General features: G+C 44.3%; 1 protein-coding gene across 1 annotated transcript in view; it reads right to left on the bottom strand.

Moving 5' to 3' along the window:
- The window catches only part of LOC140899499 (myeloperoxidase-like), a 74,916-nt gene extending 51,890 nt beyond the window's left edge, over positions 1–23,026 (bottom strand). The window contains exons 1-4 of the mRNA XM_073315118.1: positions 22,981–23,026; positions 19,878–20,015; positions 17,149–17,214; positions 10,123–10,216 (exon numbers count right to left, since the gene is read on the bottom strand). Of these exons, the coding sequence (XP_073171219.1) occupies positions 10,123–10,216; positions 17,149–17,214; positions 19,878–19,884 (167 nt within the window). The 5' untranslated portion in view covers positions 19,885–20,015; positions 22,981–23,026. The remainder of the gene's footprint in view (positions 1–10,122; positions 10,217–17,148; positions 17,215–19,877; positions 20,016–22,980) is intronic.
- Positions 23,027–23,898: the final 872 nt, after the last annotated feature.

Genomic DNA, 23,898 nt, shown 5'->3' with positions numbered 1-23,898 from the left:
TCCCCTTGCATTTGGACATATCAGTCCCTTGTATAAGAATTTTGGGCAGGACCGTTTTCATGTTCTCTCCACAGGTTCTAATGCGGAGAGTGGACCAGATGATACATCTGAGGGAAGGGAGCAGAAGGAGACTCCGCCGATTGGAAGGCATGAGATGCACTGTCCTTGGGTTGGGGGTTCCATGACCACCACTCCCAAGAGAAGGAGGCGGGTGGTGGTGGTCGGGGACTCTATCCTCAGGGGGACTGAGTCATCTATCTGCTGCCCCGACCGGGAAAACCGAGAAGTCTGCTGCTTGCCAGGAGCTAAGATTCGCGATGTGTTGGAGAGACCGCCGAGACTCATCAAGGCCTCGGATCGCTACCCCTTCCTGCTTCTCCACATAGGCACCAATGATACTGCCAAGAATGACCTTGAGCGGATCACTGCAGACTACTTGACTCTGGGAAGATGGATAAAGGAGTTTGAGGCGCAAGTGGTGTTCTCGTCCATCCTCCCCGAGGAAGGTAAAGGCCTGGGTAGAGACCGTTGAATCGTGGAAGTCAACTAATGGCTACGCAGGTGGTGTCGGAGAGAAGGCTTTGGATTCTTTGATCATGGGATGGTGTTCCAAGAAGGAGGAGTGCTAGGCAGAGATGGGCACCACCTAACGAAGAGAGGGAAGAGCATCTTCGCAAGCAGGCTGGCTAATCTAGTGAGGAGGGCTTTAAACTAGGTTCACCAGGGGAAGGAGACCAAAGTCCTGAGGTAAGTGGGGAAGTGGGATACCGGGAGGAAGCATGAGCAGGAGCGCATGAGAGGGGAGGGCTCCTGCCTCATACTGAGAAAAAGGGGCGATCAGGGGGTTATCTCAAATGCCTATACACAAATGCAAGAAGCCTGGGAAACAAGCAGGGAGAACTGGAAGTCCTGGCACAGTCAAGGAATTATGATGTGATTGGAATAACAGAGACTTGGTGGGGTAACTCACATGACTGGAGTACTGTCATGGATGGATATAAGCTGTTCAGGAAGGACAGGAAGGGCAAAAAAGGTGGGGGAGTTGCACTGTATGTAAGGGAGCAGTATGACTGCTCAGAGCTCAAGTATGAAACTGCAGAAAAACCTGAGAGTCTCTGGATTAAGTTTAGAAGTGTGAGCAACAAGGGTGATGTTGTGATGGGAATCTGCTATAGACCACTGGACCAGGGGGATGAGATGGACGAGGCTTTCTTCCAGCAATTCGCAGAAGTTACTAGATCACACACCCTGGTTCTCATGGGAGACTTCAACCACCCTGATATCTACTGGGAGAGCAATACAGCGGTGCACAGACAATCCAGGAAGCTTTTGGAAAATGTAGGGGACAATTTCCTGGTGCAAGTGCTGGAGGAACCAACTAGCGGCAGAGCTCTTCTTGACCTGCTGCTCACAAACAGGGAAGAATTAGTAGGGGAAGCTAAAGTGGATGGGAACCTGGGAGGCAGTGACCATGAGATGGTCAAGTTCAGGATCCTGACACAAGGAAGAAAGGAAAGCAGCAGAATATGGACCCGGGACTTCAGAAAAGCAGACTTTGACTCCCTCAGAGAACTGATGGGAAAGATCCCCTGGGAGAATAACATGAGAGAGAAAGGAGTCCAGGAGAGCTGGCTGTATTTTAAGGAATCCTTATTGAGGTTACAGGGACAAACCATCCCATTGTGTAGAAAGAATAGTAAATATGGCAGGCAACCAGCTTGGCTTAACAGTGAAATCCTTGCTGATCTTAAATAGAAAAAAGAAGCTTACAAGAAGTGGAAGATTGGACAAATGACCAGGGATGGATATAAAAATATTGCTCGGGCATGCAGGAGTGAAATCAGGAAGGCCAAATCACACCTGGAGTTGCAACTAGCAAGAGATGTTAAGAGTAACAAGAAGGGTTTCTTCAGGTATGTTAGCAACAAGAAGAAAGTCAAGGAAAGTGTGGGCCCCTTATGGAATGGGGGAGGCAACCTAGTGACAGCGGATGTGGAAAAAGCTAATGTACTCAATGCTCTTTTTGCCTCTGTCTTTACAAACAAGGTCAGCTCCCAGACTACTGCACTGGGCAGCACAGCATGGGGAGGAGGTGACCAGCCCTCTGTGGAGAAAGAAGTGGTTTGGGACTATTTAGAAAAGCTGGACGTGTACAAGTCCATGGGGCTGGATGCATTGCATCCGAAAGTGCTAAAGGAGTTGGCGGATGTGATTGCAGAGCCATTGGCCATTATCTTTGAAAACTCATGGAGATCCGGGGAAGTCCCGGACGACTGGAAAAAGGCTAATGTAGTGCCCATCTTTAAAAAAGGGAAGAAGGAGGATCCTGGGAACTACAGGCCAGTCAGCCTCACCTCAATCCCTGGAAAAATCATGGAGCAGGTCCTCAAGGAATCAATTCTGAAGCACTTAGAGGAGAGGAAAGTGATCAGGAACAGTCAGCATGGATTCACCAAGGGCAAGTCATGCCTGACTAATTTAATTGCCTTCTCATAATCTCATCATCAATTAGTCTCCCCCATTGATGATGAGATAACTGGTTCTGTGGATGAAGGAAAAGCAGTGGTCATGTTATTCCTTGACTTTAGCAAAGCTTTTGACACTGTCTCCTACAGTATTCTTGCCAGCAAATTAAAGAAGTATGGGCTGGATGAACGGACTATAAGGTGGATAGAAAGTTGGCTAGATTGTTGGGCTCAACGGGTAGTGATCAATGGCTCCATGTCTAGTTGGCAGCCGGTATCAAGTGGAGTGCCCCAAGGGTCGGTCCTGGGGCCAGTTTTGTTCAATATCTTCATTAATGATCTGGAGGATGGTGTGGATTGCACCCTCAGCAAGTTTGCAGATGACACTAAACTGGGAGGAGTGGTAGATACGCTGGAGGGTAGGGAGAGGTTACAGAGGGACCTAGATAAATTGGAGGATTGGGCCAAAAGAAATCTGATGAGGTTCAACAAGGACAAGTGTAGAGTCTTGCACTTAGGATGGAAGAATCCAATGCACCAGTACAGACTAGGGATCGAATGGCTCAGCAGCAGTTCTGCAGAAAAGAAAAGCAGTTCTGTTGCCAAGAAGACCAATGGCATTTTGGGATATATATGTAGGGGCATTGCCATCAGATCGAGGGACGTGATCATTCCCCTCTATTCGACACTGGTGAGGCCTCATCTGGAGTACTGTGTCCAGTTTTGGGCCCCACACTACAAGAAGGACGTGGAAAAATTGGAAAGAGTCCAGCAGAGGGCAACAAAAATGATTAGGGGACTGGAACACATGAGTTATGAGGAGAGGCTGAGGGAACTGGGGATGTTTAGTCTACGGAAGAGAAGAATGAGGGGGGATTTGATAGCTGCTTTCAACTACCTGAAAGGGGGTTCCAAAGAGGATGGCTCTAGACTGTTCTCAGTGGTAGCAGATGACAGAACGAGGAGTAATGGTCTCAAGTTGAAGTGCGGGAGATTTAGGTTGGATATTAAGAAAAACTTTTTCACTAGGAGGGTGGTGAAACACTGGAATGTGTTACCTAGGGAGGTGGTGGAATCTCCTTCCTTAGAAGTTTTTAAGGTCAGGCTTGACAAAGCCCTGGCTGGGATGATTTAATTTGGGATCAGTCCTGCTTTGAGCAGGGGGTTGGACTAGATGACCTCCTGAGGTCCCTTCCAACCTTGATATTCTATGATTCTATGATTCAATGATCCGCTGTATCACAATATGAGAAAGAGGATATTGAGGTGGATGGGGTCTTGGTAGAGGGGAAAACCAAAGGCCTAGGGCCATACTTTGTTATAAAAAGAGATCAATTATGTAGACTAGTCAGAATACCAGATAAAGAAGTGGAGCAGCTTCTGGTACCTCAAAGACACCAACGGGCAGTATTACACCTAGCTCATAGTCATTTATTTGGAGAACTTCTAGGGGTGAATAAGCTCTTATGTCAATTCCTATGGAGGGTCTTTTGGCCTCCTTCCTGGAATAAGCTCACTTAAGGGCCCCTTTAGAACCTCTACCAATTATTGACGTCCCATTCAAGAGGATAGCCATGGACCTGATAGGCGCACTGGAGAAGTCGGCCCAGGGCCATCAATGTGTGCTCATTGCTCTGGACTATGCCACCCAATACTTGGAAGCTGTACCCCTACAAAACACAATGTTCAAAACGATAGTGAAGGAGTTAATTCAGATTTTCTCTAGGGTAGATTCAAGGATCAAGGAACCCGCTTTGTGTCAAAATTGATGAAGGACCTATGTGTGATGCTCCACATATAGGCCCTGCAAACCTAAGTCTCCCATCCACAGACTGCCAGCCTCGTTGAATGCTTTTACAGGACACTGAAGAACATGATACAGAAAGTGATGAGTCAGGATGGAACCTTGCTAACTTACCTGGTGTTTACTATAGGTGCCTTCACCACCAAACTGAGTCTGTGGTCTTTCCTTATGAGTAACATTGAGGTCTGATGGATCAACATGCTGCTCTCTCTACTGGTGCAGCTAACCCCAGACCTCCAAGACCCACAGCATTAGCAACGCTGCGGCACAGCAACTCTCCACAGCATGAACAGCAGCAGCCTGGAGACTATTTAAAAACACCAAAACAGAGGCTCAGACTAAAAGTTTGCCCCAAATCATGAGAGCCAGTAGGAGACCCAAAAGTGTGCCATCATGGCTAAAAAACAGCAAAGTGATGGAGGCCGTTAGAGGCAAAAAGGCATCCTTTAAAATTTGTATGTCAAGTCCTACTGAGGAAAATAGGAAGGAGCACAAACCTTGGCAAGTAAAATGTAAAACTATAAAAAGGCAGGCCAAGAAAGAATTTGAGAAACAACTCGCTGAAGACACAAAAACTAACAGTAAACATTTTTTACAGTACATTGGAAGCAGGAAGCCTGCCAAACAAGCAATGCGGCCACTAGATGATAAGGGTGTTAAAGAAGAATTCAAGGAAGACAAGGCCATTGCAAAGAAGCTAAATGGACTCTTTGCATCAGTCTTCACTGCAGAGGATGTGAGGTTGATACCCACATAACAGCTGTTCTTTTGGGGCAACTGAAGTACTGTCCCAAACTGATGTGTCAATAGAAGAGGTTTTAGAACAAATTGAAACTAAACAGTAAGATGGTGTTCACCCAAGAGTTCTGACAGAACGCAAGTAACAACTTGCAAAGCTACTAACTGTAGTGTGGAACCTATCACTGAAATCAGCCCCTTCCCCAGGAAACTTGAGAGTAGCTAATGTAACACCAATTTTTAAAAAGGGGTCCAGAGGAAATCCTGGCACTTGCAGGCCAGCGAGCCTAACAAGTACCGGGCAAATTGGTTGAAACTATAGTAAAGAAGAGAAATATCAGACATACACATAAACAAGGACAGAAAAAGAACCAATGGCTGGAAGCTGAAGTAAGCAAAATTCAAACTGGAAATAAAGCTCACACCTTTTAACAGTAGAATAATGAACCATTCAAACTGCTCACCAAGATTGATAGATTCCCATGTATTCCAAGGCCAGAAGGGACTATTGTGATTATTTAAGATGACCTCCTGTATAACACAGGACAGAGAACTGCCCCCCAAAAATTCCTACAACAGATCTTTTAGAAGAATATCCAACACAACTCTTAACAAATCATTCCAATGGTTAATTACTTGGACCATTTAAAATGTTCCCCTTTTTCCAATGAGATTTTTTAATCTAGCTTCAACTTCCAGACTTTGGATCATGTTATACCTTTCTCTCCTTGATTGAAGAGTCCATTATTAAATATTTGTTCCCCATGTAGGTACTTATAGACTGTGATCAAGTCAGCCCATAACCTTGTCTTTGTTACGCTAAATAGATTGAGCTCTTTGAGTCAATCACCATAAGCAGGGCTACGTGTCTGTTATGGAGGTCACGGAAGTCATGAATTCTGTGACTTTCCTCATCCTCTGTGACTTCTGCAGCTGTTTTAGAATATTTTATATTCTAGTTTTTTAATCAAAATGTCATGTGGTACTATGTCAAACACCTTAGAAGTCTATTATGTCATCGCAATTACCTTTATCTATAAAGCTTGTAATCTTATCACACAAAGATATCAAGTTGGTTTGGCAGGATCTGTTTTCCATCAACCCATTTTGATTTGCATTAATTACATTATCTTCCTTTATTTCTTTAATCAATTGAGTCCCGTATGAGCCACTCCATTATCTTGCCAGGATTGATGTCAGGCTGACAGGCCTATAATAATCCAGGTCATCCCAACTGCCCTTTTAAGAAATTGGCACAACATTAAGCTTTTTTCCTCTCTTCTGGAACTTCCCCAAGATTTATTGAAAATGAACAATAATGGTCTAGTGAGCTCCTCAGCCAGTTCTTTTAGAACTCTTGGGTGCAAGTTATCTAGACCTGTTGATTTAAAAATGTCTAACTTTAGTAACTTCTATTTTAGCATTCTCCAGAGATACTCGTGGAGTGTTATCACCATATGATGAGACTATATCATCTGTTTCCCCCCCGCATACAGAATAGAAATATTTATTGAACACTTCTGCCATTTCTGCAACTATTATTGCTCGTTCTATCTTTTCAATCTAGTAATCATAATAGTTCCCAATATATTTTAGACACTCCTCCTTATTTTCCTTAACTCTCCTTGGCCATAGATTTCTCCTTGTGTCCCTTGGTTTTCCTTATCAATTTCCTACAATTCCAAACTTCTGATTTATTCATTATTATCAACTTCCCTTTTCTTCTGTTATATATTTTAAATTTTTTATAGCTGCCTTAAATTCTCCTCTAAACCAGGTTGCTTTTTCACCCAGGACAGCCTTCTTCCTTAATTGTGAAATTTTGGCTTTCAGGGCACCTGTTAATGTGTTCTTAAATTATTCTCAATTATCATTCACAATTTTCTAAATAAATTCTTCCTCCCAGCTGATGTGGCTCATAATTGTTTTCAGTTTTGTGAAAGTGGCCCTTTTAAAACACCACATATATGTGTTACTGGTCTGGACTTTATTCTGCTTGCACATTATAACTGTGATCTAGTCATGATTACTTGTACCTAAACTACCATTAATTTTCAGTTGTGTGAGCTATTCCCCTTTATTTGTTAGGACAAGGTCTTATAAAGAATTTCCTCATGTTGGCTGTAACACTTTTTGAGTTAGGAAATTGTCACCAATCATGTTTAGCAATTCCAAGGATGTTTTAGTACTGGAAGCATGAGGCCTCCAGTATATATCACTCAAATAGATCACACAACTTTTTTCCTACACATTTTAGATGGGTGTGTAAGAAACCAGTCATCCTGTTCCCTTGAGTGGTTGGTGATCTGTAGCAGACACTAAGTGCTACTCCTTCTTGTTATGTATCTGTTAGGACATTGATCCATAAGCATTCAAGATAATTTTCTTCCGAGTTATCAGCGATTCAGAAACAGGCAATGCCATTTTTGACAGAGTGCCACCCCCCCCACCCCTTTTGCCCACTCAATTCTTCCTATAAAGGTTATAATCATTGATTTGAATATTCTAATCATGCAGTCATCCCACCAGGTTTCAGCAATATCAACTAGTTCTCATTTATGCTCATAAACAAGCAATTCCAGTTCCTCTTGTTTGTTACCTAGGGCCCTGACATTAGTGTGTAGGCAATTCAAGAATTTCTTCTCTTTATGTCCTTTGTTTCCTTGATCAATTTCGTTCTCAACATCTCAAATTTGTGCTAGCTGATTGCTCATCTCTTCTCTCTTTTTACCCTTGCCTTTTGTTATTTTAACCTCCTCCTGTGGATCCAGGACAAGAAGTAGAAAGACTGCTTTTCAGGTAATGAGGAACCATAAAGTACATCTACACTGCAATCGAAGACCCGTGGCATGGCCGAAGCTGGCCGGGGTCAGCTGACTCAGTCTCACAGGGCTCGGTCTGTGGGGTTAAAAATAGTGTAGATGATTAGGCTGGGGCTCTGAGATCCTGTGAGAGGGGAGGGTCTCAGAGGCTGGGCTCCAGCCTGAGCCCCAACATTTACACTGCTATTTTTGGCCCCACTGCCTGTGCCCCATGATCCCAAGTCAGCTGACCCAGGCTCTGAGTCTTGGTGCCACAGGTCTTTTATCACATATCACTAGAGCTTATCAAGTCAAAGTGTACTTGCTGAATTTCTCCTGGAAATGAATGGGGAGTTAGTGCAGACTCAGAAGCACAGATGTCGTGTGTGCCCCTAGGGAAACACCACTGAGTAAATGGGCAGCTGAATTCTGTATCTGCTGGAGTTTTAGAGCGGTCTTTGGCAATAGTTGTATGTGGAGTGTATTTCAGTGCTCCGTTCCAGAGGTGATAACAGCCTGGAAAGCCATGGCGAGATCCATGACTGAAAGACAAGAGCACAGCCTAGCAGGCGGAAATAAGGAGACACATTTCATAGAGATCATCTGGGGCTGTCAAAGTCTAATTGACTTTTTAAGAAGTCTAACTTTTTTTGTTTCAAAATGCCCTGGGTTAACATCCTGCTGCTGGCTGGGACTGGACATACATGAAATAGTACAAAAGGCAGGTAACTAAGTGTTGTAGAAGTTGGAGTTTCTATGACCCTTTCACCTTCAAGTCCAGGTAGAGGAAGCTACAATAGTCTAATCTGGTGATGGTAGTAGCAAGTATCACAGTGGGAAGGAATGAAGAGTCTCATTGCCAGCCAGAGGCGGACTAAAGCAACAGTAGCAAGTAATGCAGTCTGTGTGACCAAGAGCAAGGAAGATCCAGGAGGAACTCTATTCTGCACATTATCTTTCTGTTTGGACATCACTAAGCCAACACCTGTGTAAATGTGCAGCACTATCCACCTTATTCCATCCTTGCAAATGAATGGAATGTCCAGCCAGAGCAGATAAATATATCAGCTGGATATTTCTGCAAAAATTAATAATATTGGAATAACCAGATTGATATTCAAATGGTCATTATTAGGCATTAGAGTTCATACCATCGTGTGATAAATAGCACAGTCAATGTATAATCAATGGGAAAAAATGTTAATTTAGTCACCAAAAATGCAGTTTCAGCCAATGAAAATCTATTTGTGAATTTTTGTAGAGTTTATCAAATAATGTTGATAAAAATAATATGTTTCTGAAATGTTGAAACAAATTGTTTTATTTTGACCTGACTTGAAATTTTTCATCTTGATTTAAGGCATTTTAACAAAAGCAACGCAGAATAAGCCTCACAAAATGGCTGCGTAGGAGAGCAGAAGGAGGAAGCCTCCCTTTTAACCATTAGCCCTGTGGCTATGACACTCAGCTACACTGTGGCCAGTTCAATACCCCGTTTTGTCTGCACTTGGTCTTGGATATCCCAGATGAGTGCTCTCTAGGCTTTTACAGAGTCATGGTTCTTTTTCCCCAGCCCAATGACTATTCATAGTCATTCAGGATGTCTTCACAGAAAAAACTCCAGAAGCTTGTATCTTTATTGTTTCTTGGTTTAATTTAAGGAAGGTCTTAACCTGAAAACATTTTAAAATAGGTCTTCACCAAAAAAAGGTAGAGTTGCCAAAAGAGAAGTACACCGAAGTCTGGACAGTCCAATACGATCGCTGAGAAGTGCTTGTCTAATAACCGCAAGCTTTTCTCCAAAATTCTCCCCTGCTACAGCCCAAGCATGCCATATTTCCCATAGAGGGAGGGGCTGGTATTTTCCAGAATGGTTCAACAGAGTTGATATTGAGACTATAAACAGGTAAACCCTTCCCTACAGAATCACTGTAGTGACAGTGGTGAGCAAAGATGATCCCTGGCTGCTGGTCATTCTCGCAGAGCTGACTGGTCATGTGGTGCTGGCTCTCCTTAATTCCACGGGCTGAGCTATGTTAAAAAGCTAAAATATGTGTACTGTCCTAATATCACTTTGCACCATAGCAGTACTGTGTGATCATGAACAGGAGAGGAGGTGTTCCATGCCATTGTGGACGGAAGAGATTAGTGCATGTGGTGTGATACATGCTAGGAAAATTTCAGAACCCTGAACTATGATGTTGCCGTAATAAATACATATTTGTACAAAAGAAACTTCCCAAATAATGGTATCATGTTCCCGTGTTTTTTGTAAAATTGTACCCCTAGTATGGATAACATAAGGTGAACTGACCTGTCCCGTTCGTACTTGTATGCAGCATCCACCAGATCCTTGGCTTCATCAGTGCTGCTCAGAAAGAATGGATCTGGCAGTGTCTCCAAGATATCTAGTCCAAAAAGAGGAAAGAGCAGGACATGAGGACAACTCCTTCCCACCAGCTCACTGCACAGACCCAAAGTGAAAGGAGCACATTTCTTCTCCTTCATGCAGTGAATTTGCTGGGTTAACCTTTAGACATAAAGAAAGGGAGACATGAAGCAAAGTTAAACTGAGGGGTACCTGGGTGAAATTGAATGGCCTGTTCATATAGGTGAGGTCACACTAAATGATCTAAAGGTCCCTTTTGGCCTTATACTCTATGAATCATAGAGCTCTTGGTTCTCCAGTTCCTCAAAAGGACCAGGATGTATTCCAGGAAGGAACTTAATAGGTAGAAACTTTTGGATAGCCAGCCATTCTTCATAGATTCATAGATATTTAGGTCAGAAGGGACCATTATGATCATCTAGTCCGACCTCCTGCACAACGCAGGCCACAGAATTTCACCCACCACTCCTAAAAAAGACCTCACACCTATATCTGTGCTATTGAAGTCCTCAAATTGTAGTTTGAAGACCTCAAGGAGCAGAGAATCCTCCAGCAAGTGACCCGTGCCCCATGCTACAGAGGAAGGCGAAAAACCTCCAGGGCCTTCCAATCTGCCCTGGAGGAAAATTCCTTCCCGACCCCAAATATGGCGATCAGCTAAACCCTGAGCATATGGGCAAGATTCATCAGCCAGATACTACAGAAAATTCTTTCCCGGGTAACTTGGATCTTACCCCATCTAAAAACCCATCACAGTCCATTGGGCCTATTTACCATGAATATTTAATTACCAAAACCATGTTATCAAATATTCATGGATCAGCTGAAGCTGATCGTGTCTGCATCTGCTTTCTCAATTTTCTCTGCTCCCACAACAAAACCTATGGCCAGTGATCTGAGGCCACAGCCATCCAAGTTCTCCTCAGCCCAGTTCTCCTCAGACTCAATCACTGCTACAAGCTGAGGCCCTATCAGTATTGGCAACCCGAAGGGTTCAAAAATCATAAGTCATGTAAAAAACACAAGATGTTGGCTTAAAACACATGAGAAGTTGAAGGTTTTTATGCTGGGAGAGGGGAAGAAGGTTATTGGCCTTCTGGTTTCTGAGCTTTTAAGGGGAAGCTATTCACCCCCATTTCAGGTTCAGAATTCAACCTAAAAAGTAAGTCATCCATCTGGCTCCCAGATGCCTGTTCCAGCCCCTTGGGTTGGGAACCTGCCATTCTATTGGAATACTTGCTTACACTCTCTCCGCTCCCTTATTAGTCATAGGGTGGGCAGCACTGGTCCTCACACTGGTTACCAAGAGTTGTCAGCAAACCTTGTGTAATAACTGTGATTCGATTTTCTTACCCCGATCACTGCAGATAAAGCTGGGTGGGTCCAGCTGCAAGCCTACATCTTTCATCAATGCAGGTGTAACTTCTCAGTCCTTTTATCCTTCAGTGGCTGGCATTAAAATCATGGAATTTAAAACTTCAAATGTGCATATTTTTGGCAAGGATATAGAATCATAGAATCATAGAATATCAGGGTTGGAAGGGACCCCTGAAGCTCATCTAGTCCAACCCCTGCTCGAAGCAGGACCAATTCCCAATTAAATCATCCCAGCCAGGGCTTTGTCAAGCCTGACCTTAAAAACCTCTAAGGAAGGAGATTCTACCACCTCCCTAGGTAACGCATTCCAGTGTTTCACCACCCTCATAGTGAAAAAGTTTTTCCTAATATCCAATCTAAACCTCCCCCACTGCAACTTGAGACCATTACTCCTCGTTCTGTCATCTGCTACCATTGAGAACAGTCTAGAGCCATCCTCTTTGGAACCCCCTTTCAGGGAGTTGAAAGCAGCTATCAAATCCCCCCTCATTCTTCTCTTCTGCAGGCTAAACAATCCCAGCTCCCTCAGCCTCTCCTCATAAGTCTTGTGTTCTAGACCCCTAATCATTTTTGTTGCCCTTCGCTGGACTCTCTCCAATTTATCCACATCCTTCTTGTAGTGTGGGGCCCAAAACTGGACACAGTACTCCAGATGAGGCCTCACCAATGTCGAATAGAGGGGAACGATCACGTCCCTCGATCTGCTCGCTATGCCCCTACTTATACATCCCAAAATGCCATTGGCCTTCTTGGCAACAAGGCCACACTGCTGACTCATATCCAGCTTCTCGTCCACTGTCACCCCTAGGTCCTTTTCCGCAGAACTGCTGCCTAGCCATTCGGTCCCTAGTCTGTAGCGGTGCATTGGATTCTTCCATCCTAAGTGCAGGACCCTGCACTTATCCTTATTGAGCCTCATCAGATTTCTTTTGGCCCAATCCTCCAATTTGTCTAGGTCCTTCTGTATCCTATCCCTCCCCTCCAGCATATCTACCACTCCTCCCAGTTTAGTATCATCCACAAATTTGCTGAGAGTGCAATCCACACCATCCTCCAGATCATTTATGAAGATATTGAACAAAACCAGCCCCAGGACCGACCCTTGGGGCACTCCACTTGATACCGGCTGCCAACTAGACATGGAGCCATTGATCACTACCCGTTGAGCCCGACAATCTAGCCAGCTTTCTACCCACCTTATAGTGCATTCATCCAGCCCATACTTCCTTAACTTGCTGACAAGAATACTGTGGGAGACAGTGTCAAAAGCTTTGCTAAAGTCAAGAAACAATACATCCACTGCTTTCCCTTCATCCACAGAACCAGTAATCTCATCATAAAAGGCGATTAGATTAGTCAGGCATGACCTTCCCTTGGTGAATCCATGCTGGCTGTTCCTTATCACTTTCTTTAGATATGGGTGTGTTTAATCAGTAAACTTTCCATATTTTAAGTCTCTAGACTTTCTATATGATGAGTTTACTCAGAAACAGGGATTTGTCAAGGGACAAGTTTATAGTCAAGAGATTTTATGTAGGGAAAACTTTCTGCGCTAGGATGGCTGTGCAAAAAAAAAAATTCTGAGTGGCCTCCTGCAAATGTTGCATACAAATCTTAAGCACTAAAATTTCCATTGCTCCATGCATCCGTTTCTCTCCCCAGGCACACCCAAGTGGAGGAGCCTGGTCTGCATTCATTTCCAGCTGACACAATCAGTGCGATAGTGCTTAGAAACTAAGAACAGTTACAGAACTCAGACCCTCTGCAGATTCAGGATATATGGTGTTTCTAGATCAGTTTTGGTCTGTGCTTAGGCTAGGATTGCTCAGAAGGAGTGTAGACCCAACAGCCAAACCCTTCCAACGGAGGCTGCAGTGACTCAGCCCTTAGGCATGGGGCAGCAGCCTATCCCTCAGCCTATCCCTAAGCAGAGCCAGGGACAGACGACCCCCACACTCAGGTATTTCCCCAACCCCATCAGAGCTGCAAGTTAGCTTGTGCAACTTGTAGTGCAGTGACCCTCCTGCTGCCTTGAACAAAGAGACTCTAGATTCCCACCCTGCTTCTAATCCAGTGCTGGTTCCTGCTCCAGCCTTGCCCATGCCCTTCTCTGACTTTGCTCCAGCCCTTACTCCAGCTACGGTACAGTTTGGCTTCTCTACAGACTCTGACCACCTGGCTTTAACCTCCACTCCCACCACCAGGCCTGACTGCCTGGAGCCAACACCTCACAGCTCCCTATGAAACTCATCTAGAATGTTGTTTTGTGTAATTTTTTCATGTCCTCTCTCTAACATAAACAATCCCGGTCTTTTGAGTCTCTCTCCATAAGAGAGCGTTGCCGTTCCCTAATCATTCTCATTACCCTTCTCCGAATGCCCTGTAATTACACATTGTTCTTTTTTGAGATGGGGTGGACAACACTAAACACAGTATTCCAGATGAGGGAACTGAGTTATATAACAGCCATGTTTTCCTTATCCTTCTTCATCCCATTCTTTATGTATCACAACATCCTATCTGCTTTTCTGACCACAGCTGTATACTGGGCAAAGGGTTTTATTCAGCTGTTTATAATGAAGCCCAGGTCATTGTCTGAAGTGATACCATTAATTTAGAGCCTTGTACAGTGTATGAGTATTATTTATTGTTTAACACTGAATTTCATCTGCCATTCTGTTGCCCATTCACTTAGCTTGGATAGATTTGTCTGAAGTATCTCAATCTTCCAGGGCTTGACTAACCTGAATAACTTTGTGTCATCTGCATATAAATTTGTCAACTATGTCCGATTGCTGCTGCAATATTGTGCCCAGTCCTGGGGTCCACAATTCAAGAAGAATGTTGATAAATTGAAGAGTTCAAAGAAGAGTCATGAGAATGACAAAGGGATGAGAAAAATCTTTGTTATAAGGAGAGGCTCAAGAAGTTCAATCTATTTAATTTAACAAATAGAAGGTTAAGAGGTGACTTGATTACATCTGAAATTATCTACATGGGGAACAAATAATAAATAACAGGCTCTTCAATCTAGCAGAGAAAGGTGTAACATGATCCAATTCCTGGAAGCTGAAGCTAGACAAATTCAGACTGGATATAAGGCATAAATTCTTTACAGTTAGAGTAATTCTAAACTCTGAAACCAGTAATTAACCGCTGGAACAATTTAGCAAGGGTCACTGAATTCTCCATCACTGACAATTCTGAAGCAAGAGCTGATGTTTTTCTAAAAATATACTCTAGGAATTATTTTGGGGAAATTTTGTGGCCTCTGTAACACAAGAGGTCAGACTAGATGATCACACTGGTCCCTTCTGGCCTTGGAATCTATGAATATACAAGGCTGATTAAAGAAATAATTTCGTTTTTCAGCAATGTCCTTCTCAATTTTAACTGCACTATTTAACCCCCTGGTAAAACCGTGGACCCACTGATTCTTTAAAAAAAAAAGGAGGACTTGTGGCACCTTAGAGACTAACCAATTTATTTGAGCATAAGCTTTCGTGAACTACAGCTCACTTCATCGGATGCGAAAGCTTATGCTCAGATAAATTGGTTAGTCTCTAAGGTGCCACAAGTCCTCCTTTTCTTTTTGCGAATACAGACTAACACGGCTGTTACTCGGAAAACTGATTCTTTAGTGGACTTCCTGCTTCTTCTAGAGAATTTCTTGTTCTGTTTATACCTTCATCTATTTACTTTACAAAATCCATCCTAGCCCTCCTCATTTCCCTCTTACATATTGACTGCTGTAGTGTATGTTGGCTGGCGCTGCATTTCCAAATCCCAAAGACTTTCTCTCTGGCTCAGATAACCTCTTGAAGACTTGAACTTTGCCATTTACTTTTCTCTTCCTGGTTCCCTTTTTGCTCAGCAGATTGCATAAGGCAACTACTGTTTTCTTAGGTAGCCAAATCTAAGGGTGTTGCTTTCTTTGCTCTTGGCGTTAGCGCTTTTCCGAAGTGCTTCCTTATTGTATTGAAATCCCCTTTTCTGTGTTTAGTATCACTGTGAAAGTTTTTTATCCTTATTTCCCTTCCTTATTTCTCTTCCCTTTGTTTTTTATCCTTATTTCCTTTATCCTTATTTCCCTTCGCTATTAAGCACAATTATGTTGTGCTCATTATTACTTGGTGGCTTATTATATTATATTATATTTTGGATGCTGAAGTAAGTTGAATCAAAACTGTATGCAGAGTCTGTACATGCCCCACAAGTCTACTGAGTGATTTTTAGTCATAACCAGTTCTTTAGAGCTTTTAATCCTAGCAGGAGTCCATGATTTTTTTCAGTGCATAAACACTTACGCACATAAATCTTTACAGCTGAGGTCTAATTATAGGGGACATTGGTGGTGACCCTTATTATTGAAGTTGCCCAGGACTTCCCATTATAACACCCTGTTTTCCGTTGTTATCACTTGGCCAATCTTTAATCTTTCAGGGGCTGGAACTTTCCAGGAGTCCTTTCTGCCTCAGGCAGAATATTTCTGGCAAGTTGAAGCAAAACAGTTCAGCTCTTTCTATGACAGAACCAGTGTTGCCAACTGTTTTCCAGCCATTTCCTTGAAGAGGTCTAGTGCCTCCATGAGTTGAGAACTGAATTTTTGCAAGAGAATAAGTCTGGAATCAGAGATTTTATTTATTGTCAAAAAGGAGCTGCCCTGTTTTTGCCAAAACTTTCCCAAACGAATGCCAAAAGAAAAACCTGTGGGAGGGGTGTGGGTGCAAAAGCAACCCATTTAGGAAGTGGGGCCTCTTTTGATTATACTGCTGTCAAGGTTCCTTCCCCACTCTGAACTCTAGGGTACAAATGTGGGGACCTGCATGAAAACCTCCTAAGCTTACTTTTACCAGCTTAGGTTAAAACTTCCCCAAGGTACAAATTAATTTTATCCTTTGCCCCTGGATTTCCACTGCCACCACCAAACTTTATCTGGGTTTACTGGGAAACGTGGTTTGGACACATCTTTCCCCCCAGAATCCTCCCAACCCTTGCACCCCACTTCCTGGGGAAGGTTTGGTAAAAATCCTCACCAATTTGCATAGGTGACCACAGACCCAAACCCTTGGATCTTAGAACAATGAAAAAGCATTCTGTTTTCTTACAAGAAGACTTTTAATAGAAGTAAAGGAATCACTTCTGTAAAATCAGCATGGTAGATACCTTACAGGTAATTAGATTGCAATCCATTTTGTTTTACTAAAAAGGACACTAGTGAGTCAGCACGGTCCTGGACTCGGAAACTAGCAGACTTTGCATTAGAAGACCTGGGTTCTGTTCTTGGCTCTCCTGTATGTGACTCTTTCTGTCCTGGAGGCAGGCATCTACCCTCTCTGTGCCTCAGTTTCCCCATATCTAGAAAGGGGATAACAATCAGGTCCTGTGAAGTCCTTGGATATTCATGGTGAATGCATACTTCCCGGACATAGGTTTTGTTTTGGGTGGGAGAGGGAACACTGCAAACCCCCTATAGACTGGGTGGGGGCCCACAATGAGTTTCCCTTTGGATCCCACTACAAAGCATTATACCCCTAATGCAGAACACCAGCAGCAGAAGAAAGGGGACAGTACCATTTATGGAAGATCCAGATGCCTGGCACAGGCTCAGGGTCACCAAGAATCCGAAGAAGAGGATCCCTGGAGAGAAACACAAATACACCTCGGTTACTAGCGATAATTCCAGGAGGTAAAGGGCCCCCAGATGTCATCCACACACTGAAAGAGATCAACTTCCACAGCTCCGTTTACTGAATATTTGTATCAATGTTCTGGAAGGAAACATGGATTTGCTGCTGATAAAGTTTGCAGGTGAGACTAAGATTGGTGGGGTGAAGGATTTTCCCCCAGATGAGCTTGGCAATAACTTTTGGTTTTGTTTTTTTCCCCTTCTTCTGCAGGATGGGGGCTTGCTAAGCTCATCTGGGCACATTTCACCAAACCAGTTCCCTGCCACTGCAGGAACCTCAAGCACTGGTGCACCTTGTCCCTCCTGTCCTCTGCCTGTGGCTCACAATAGTTTAGCCTCCTGAGGGCTGCAATACTTTAGTCCAAGCCAATTTCCTGGGCTCAATACAGGGGTAACTGGGTGGCGATTACTGGCCCATGGGGTACAGGAGGTCAGACTCAATTGGGTGGTCCCTTCTATGACAGAAAAGCCTGAAAATCGAGAGTGCTCTATAAATGCTCAGAAACCAGAAAACAAATAAAACCTACAATTTTTGAGCAAAAACTCTCATTTTTGGAGCCTGTCTCATGATTTTTGACTGCTTGAGGTTGTCAAGCCAGAGCTTCTGTGCTGGGAGGAGGATTTCTGACTTGGGAGCTTGGAGGTCAAATGGAGGGGCAAGAGTTTAGTGCTCTGGGAATGGGACGTTTGGTAGGAAGGGAGTTTTTAGAGCTGGGGGCCAGGTGGGAGGAGTTCTGAGCAGGGGAGGGGTTCTGAGCCTGAGGTGGTTATGGGGAGTGTGTGTCTGGGGGTCAGGTGGGAAGGGGCCTCATCAGCCTGGAGTCAGGTCAGGACAGGAGGGAGGGTTCTGGACTTGGGGAGGCTAAGTAGGAGAAGTTCTCAATCGGGGGGTTGAGCTTGGAGGGGATTTTCAGCAGAAGGCACTGGGTTGGAGAGGGTCAAGGAGAGTTGGCTAAGGATGCTGAGCTGGGTGGAGGACAAGTGGGCATGAGTGGAGGTAAATTGGGGGAGGACATACAAGAAGGTGTTTAAGAGACGGTAAAGTTTATAGGAGGGACAAGCCTGGCTGGAAGGGGGGAGAGAAGGATGAAATAAATAATAGGGAAGATGATAAAAATATTTACAATTCCAGACACAAGCTACATTAAAAGATCACTGTTCAGTGAAGTCAACTGTTCAAAAGTTAGGAAATACCAGAGTAAAGTTTGCCCATACAACCTTGGGTCCTCTTCTGCATATGCATTGAGATAAAGTTTATTTTTGTCTACAGGACCCCTGCCTTATTCCTTGCACACGACAGACCGTGTTCACTGAAAGAACATTTACTCAATATTTTGTCTTACTCTCGCTGTCCAGTGTGTGGCCCCAGGCCTTATTTACTGCACCCTATTCAAAACCTGCTCTGAAAACACAGTTATTAATTTCCTCGTGAGATGTTGTATGCTGCTTGTTGCTATAGTTTCTCAGCACTTCACAATTAACTGATCTACTTTCACAACCACCTGGGATCTGAGGGCGTGTTATTATCCCCGTTTTACAGATGGAGAAGTCAAGCACAGAGAAGTTAAATCAAAAGAATCCACTAATTTTAGGTGCCCAATTTTGTGATACGTAAGACCCGTTTTTTCAGAGAACATAGCGTGAAAGCATGGAGGTGTTAGAACTTCTCAATTAAACTATTGTAAGACATTTTTTTAATGGGGCTAAACTTATTTTTCCCTAATCTCATTCTGAGAAATGGCTAAACCATTTTTCTGAAACTGACAAACACTCATCAAGGAAAATTTCAGCCAAAAAGTTAAAGTTTGGCAAGGTTGTAAGTCACTAAAACTGGGTCTTAAAATGGGACTTTTGGAGCAAACTTAAATGTTGTTGGCACAACTAGTTCCATATATAATAAAGAGCTGCCTAGAGAAGGGAGATCAGGAGCTTCTATTCTGCCTTTCTCACACTACAAGAAAAAAGGGGCCATTCGAGGAAATTTCAGTGGAAAATTCCAAACTGTCATAAAAAGAAATGCTTTTTCACATAGTGTGTAATTAGACTGGGGAACTCGCAGCTACAGAATGTCACTGAGGGCAATAATTTAGTGAGATTGAAAAAAGGACTGAAGATTTGTGTGGATAAAAGAACATCCACTGTTAGAGCAGTTAGTGCTAACATATATTTTAGAAAAGTTATTGAACCTCCTGTTTCAAGGTTTAAGTCAATCTCTAAGTAAGAGAAATGATGAGGATCCATAATGCTGGGGGTTGGGAGAGGCAGGTTAGCCCTCATTTCTATAATGGAAAGATTCTTGCACTTTCCTCTGAACAACTGTGTTTTCTATTCCCCACAGTCCTTTACTGTAAAGTATCCCAATGTTTCCTCCTAAAAGGGATGGGGTTGGAGCAGGGGAAGGGGTGGGAGAAGGAACTCCTTTTCTTCCCATTTCCTATTTCCCTCACTCAAAGGGAATGAAGGAGGGCCAGAGCTCCTACAGCCCCACTCCTGCCCATTTCTGACTCTTCCTTACCACACATGGCTTTTCATGCCCTCCCTCCGAAACACACTGCCTATTTTATTACAAATGTCAGAGTCATAAAAAAGAGAATAAAGAGTAACAGCAGCTCACCTGCCATCTCTTCTCAGCTGGTGAGGGTAGCTCAGTGACTTGGTCTTTTATAGCAGCTGCACTGATCTCAGGGAGGGCACTCACAGAGTTTCATCTGGGCTTTGGGGATAGGCTGAGCCAATATTTACTGCTTCTTCCCTAGATGAAGTTGAGAAATACACACTACTTCATTCTTTCCAGGAAACAGATTGTTTACTTTGTGATGCATCCATAGAACAGGGGAAGAGGGCTATATTTTACATTGCAGTTCCTTAACTTCTAGGGAACTGAATGGGTGAAAGAGTTTCATTATCAGTTAATTTTGTGATCTTCACTATTCCAGGTGATTGTGGACTTAGGTTTGCATTTTTCATAGAATCATAGAATATCAGGGTTGGAAGGGACCTCAGGAGGTCATCTAGTCCAACCCCCTCCTCAAAGCAGGATCAATCCCCAACTAAATCATCCCAGCCAGGGCTTTGTCAAGGCCTTAAAAACCTCTAAGGAAGGAGATTCCACCACCCTCCTAGGTAACCCATTCCAGTGCTTCACCACCCTCCTAGTGAAATAGTGTTTCCTAATATCGAACCTAAACCTCCCCCACTGCAACTTGACACCATTGCTCCTTGTTCTGTCATCTGCTACCATTGAGAACAGTCTAGCGCCACCCTCTTTGGAATCCCCTTTCAGGTAGTTGAAAGCAACTATCAAATCCCCCCTCATTCTTCTCTTCTGCAGACTAAACAATCCCAGGTACCTCAGCCTCTTGTCATACGTCATGTGCTCCAGCCACCTAATCATTTTTGTTGACCTTCGCTGGACTCTTTCCAATTTTTCCACATCCTTCTTGTAGAGTGGGGCCCAAAACTGGACACAGTACTCCAGATGAGGCATCACCAGTGCCGACTAGAGGGGAATGATTACGTCCCTCGATCTGCTGGCAACGCCCCTACTTATACAGCCCAAAATGCCGTTAGCCTTCTTGGCAACAAGGGCACACTGTTGACTCATATCCAGCTTCTCGTCCACTGTAACCCCTAGGTCCTTTTCCTCCCCATACTGGTCACCTCCTCCCCATACTGTGCTGCTCAGTGCAGTAGTCTGGGAGCTGACCTTGTTCGTGAAGACAGAGGCAAAAAAAGCATCGAGAAGTTCAGCTTTTTTCACATCATCTGTCACAAGGTTGCATCCCCTTTCAGTAAGGGGCCCTCACTTTCCTTGACCTTCTTCTTGTTGCTAACATACCTGAAGAAACCTTTCTTGTTACTCTTAACATCCCTTGCTAGCTGGAACTCCAAGTGTGATTGGGCCTTCCTGATTTCACTCCTGCATGCTTGAGCAATATTTTTTTACTCTTCCTTGGTCATTTGTCCAATCTTCCACTCCTCATAAGCTTCTTTTTTGTGTTTAAGATCAGCAAGGATTTCACTGTTAAGCCAAGCTGGTCGCCTGCCATATTTACTATTCTTTCTACACATCCGGATGGTTTGTCCCTGTAACCTCAATAAGGATTCTTTAAAATACAGCCAACTCTCCTGGACTCCTTTCCCCATCATGTTATTCTCCCAGGGGATCCTGCCATCAGTTCCCTGAGGGACTCAAAGTCTCTTTTTCTGAAGTCCAGGGTCCGTATTCTGCTGCTCTCCTTTCTTTCTTGTGTCAGGATCCTGAACTCAACCATCTCATGGTCACTTCCTCCCATTGCCTCCCATGTTCCCCTCCACTTCTGCTTCCCCTACTAATTCTTCCCGGTTAGTGAGCAGCAGGTCAAGAAGATCTCTGCCCTTAGTTGGTTCCTGCAGCACTTGCACCAGGAAATTGTCCCCTACACTTTCCAAAAAGTTCCTGGATTGTCTGTGCACCGCTGTATTTTTCTCCCAGCAGATATCAGGGTGATTGAAGTCTCCCATGAGAACCAGGGCCTGCAATCTAGTAACTTCTGTGAGTTGCCGGAAGAAAGCCTCGTCCACCTCATCCCCCTGGGTAAGTGGTCTATAGCAGACTCCCACCACGACATCACCCTTGTTGCTCACACTTCTATACTTAATTCAGAGACTCTCAGGTTTTTCTGCAGTTTCATACCGGAGCTCTGAGCAGTCATACTGCTCCCTTACATAGGGTGCAACTCCCTCACCTTTTCAGCCCTGCCTGTCCTTCCTGAACAGTTTATATCCATCCATGACAGTACTCCAGTCATGTGAGTTACCCCACCAAGTCTCTGTTATTCCAATCACATCATAATTCCTTGACTGTGCCAGGACTTCCAGTTCTCCCTGCTTGTTTCCCAGGCTTCTTGCATTTGTGTATAGGCACTTGAGATAACTTGCTGATCGTCCCTCTTTCTCATTACGAGGCAGGAGCCCTCCCCTCTCATGGGCTCCTGCTCGTGCTTCCTCCCGGTATCCCACTTCCCCACTTACCTCAGGACTTTGGTCTCCTTCCCCTGGTGAACCTAGTTTAAAGCCCTCCTTACTAGGTTAGCCAGCCTGCTTGCGAAGATGCTCTTCCCTCTCTTCATTAGGTGGAGCCCGTCTCTGCCTAGCACTCCTCCTTCTTGGAACATCATCCCATGGTCAAAGAATCCAAAGCCTTCTCTCCGACACCACCTGCGTAGCCATTCGTTGACTTCCACGATTCGATGGTCTCTACCCAGGCCTTTTCCTTCCATGGGGAGGATGGATGAGAACACCACTTGCACCTCAAACTCCTTTATCCTTCTTCCCAGAGCCACGTAGTCCGCAGTGATCCGCTCAAGGTCATTCTTGGCAGTATCATTGGTGCCCACGTGGAGAAGCAGGAAGGGGTGGTGATCCGAAGGCTTGATGAGTCTCGGCAAACACTCCGTCACATCCTGAATCCTAGCTCCTGGCAAGCAGCAGACTTCTCGGTTTTCCAAGTTGGGGCAGCAGATAGATGACTCAGTCCCCCTGAGGATAGAGTCCCCGACCACCACCACCCGCCTCCTTCTCTTGGGAGCGGTGGTCATGGAACCCCCAACCCTAGGACAGTGCATCTCATGCCTTCCAATCAGCAGGGTCTCCTTCTGTTCCCTTCCCTCAGATGTATCATCTAGTCCACTCTCCGCATTAGTACCTGTGAAGAGTATGTGAAAACGGTTGCTCACCTGTATCTGTGTTGCTGGTACATGGACGCTCCCCTTTCTTCTTCTGGGGGTCACATTCTGCCAAATTTCTTCACCGACCTTCTGTCCCCAGGCGCAGCCTGCTCTGAATCTTCAGAATGTTGTGCCTGTAGAAGCATATCCTGACGTCTGTCCAGGAACTCTTCAGTTTCTCTTATGCAACACAGGGTCGACACCTGTTGCTCCAGACCTTGAACCTTCTCTTCCAATATGGAGACAAGCTTGCACTTTGTACAGACAACGTCACTTTTGTCCTGTGGAAGAAAGAGAAAAATGGCACATCCTGTGCAGGTCACAACAGCTGATCGCGCACCATCCATATTACCTTCCTTCTACGAGCTTCCTCAGTTGTTGCAGTAACTACTCAGAGAAGCCTGCAAGATGAAAGCCTCAGTGGGCTCTCCCCAGGCAAACTCCCAGTCAAACTCCCTCTGTTCGCCGCTCAGCTGATTTGCAGCTGGCTGCCTTTTTATAATAGTCAGGCCCACTTAAGGCCCACCTGGAACAAAGCACTCCCAATTCACACTTTTCAATCAAGCACACGGTCAAACTGACAAACTGTCCCCACAGAAACTCAGATACTCACCAACACCGCCCCCCAATGCTGCACTTAGTGTACCTCCTCTCAGACAGATCTCAGTCAAACTCCCTCTGTTAGCCTTTCCGCTGTTTGCTGCTCATTTTTCATTGTCTCATTCAATATTCTTTCAATATGTGTGGGAAAAGTAGAAATATCTTGTAATAGCGAGCGAGAGCGAGATCCTGGAGCACTGGGCCTGGTAGAAGATCTGAGGCCTGAGCCAGAGACTGTGATTCAGAGTCAGGCCATGTATTAAAGCAGATGCTTACAAGTACACTGTCCAGTACATGAACTTGGCAAAGTTGTTGCTAGTCTACTAG

This window comes from Lepidochelys kempii, chromosome 17 (assembly GCF_965140265.1).
Source record: "Lepidochelys kempii isolate rLepKem1 chromosome 17, rLepKem1.hap2, whole genome shotgun sequence".
In the NCBI taxonomy this organism is placed as follows: domain Eukaryota; kingdom Metazoa; phylum Chordata; order Testudines; family Cheloniidae; genus Lepidochelys; species Lepidochelys kempii.
This window is presented reverse-complemented; position numbering and strand designations above follow the sequence as displayed.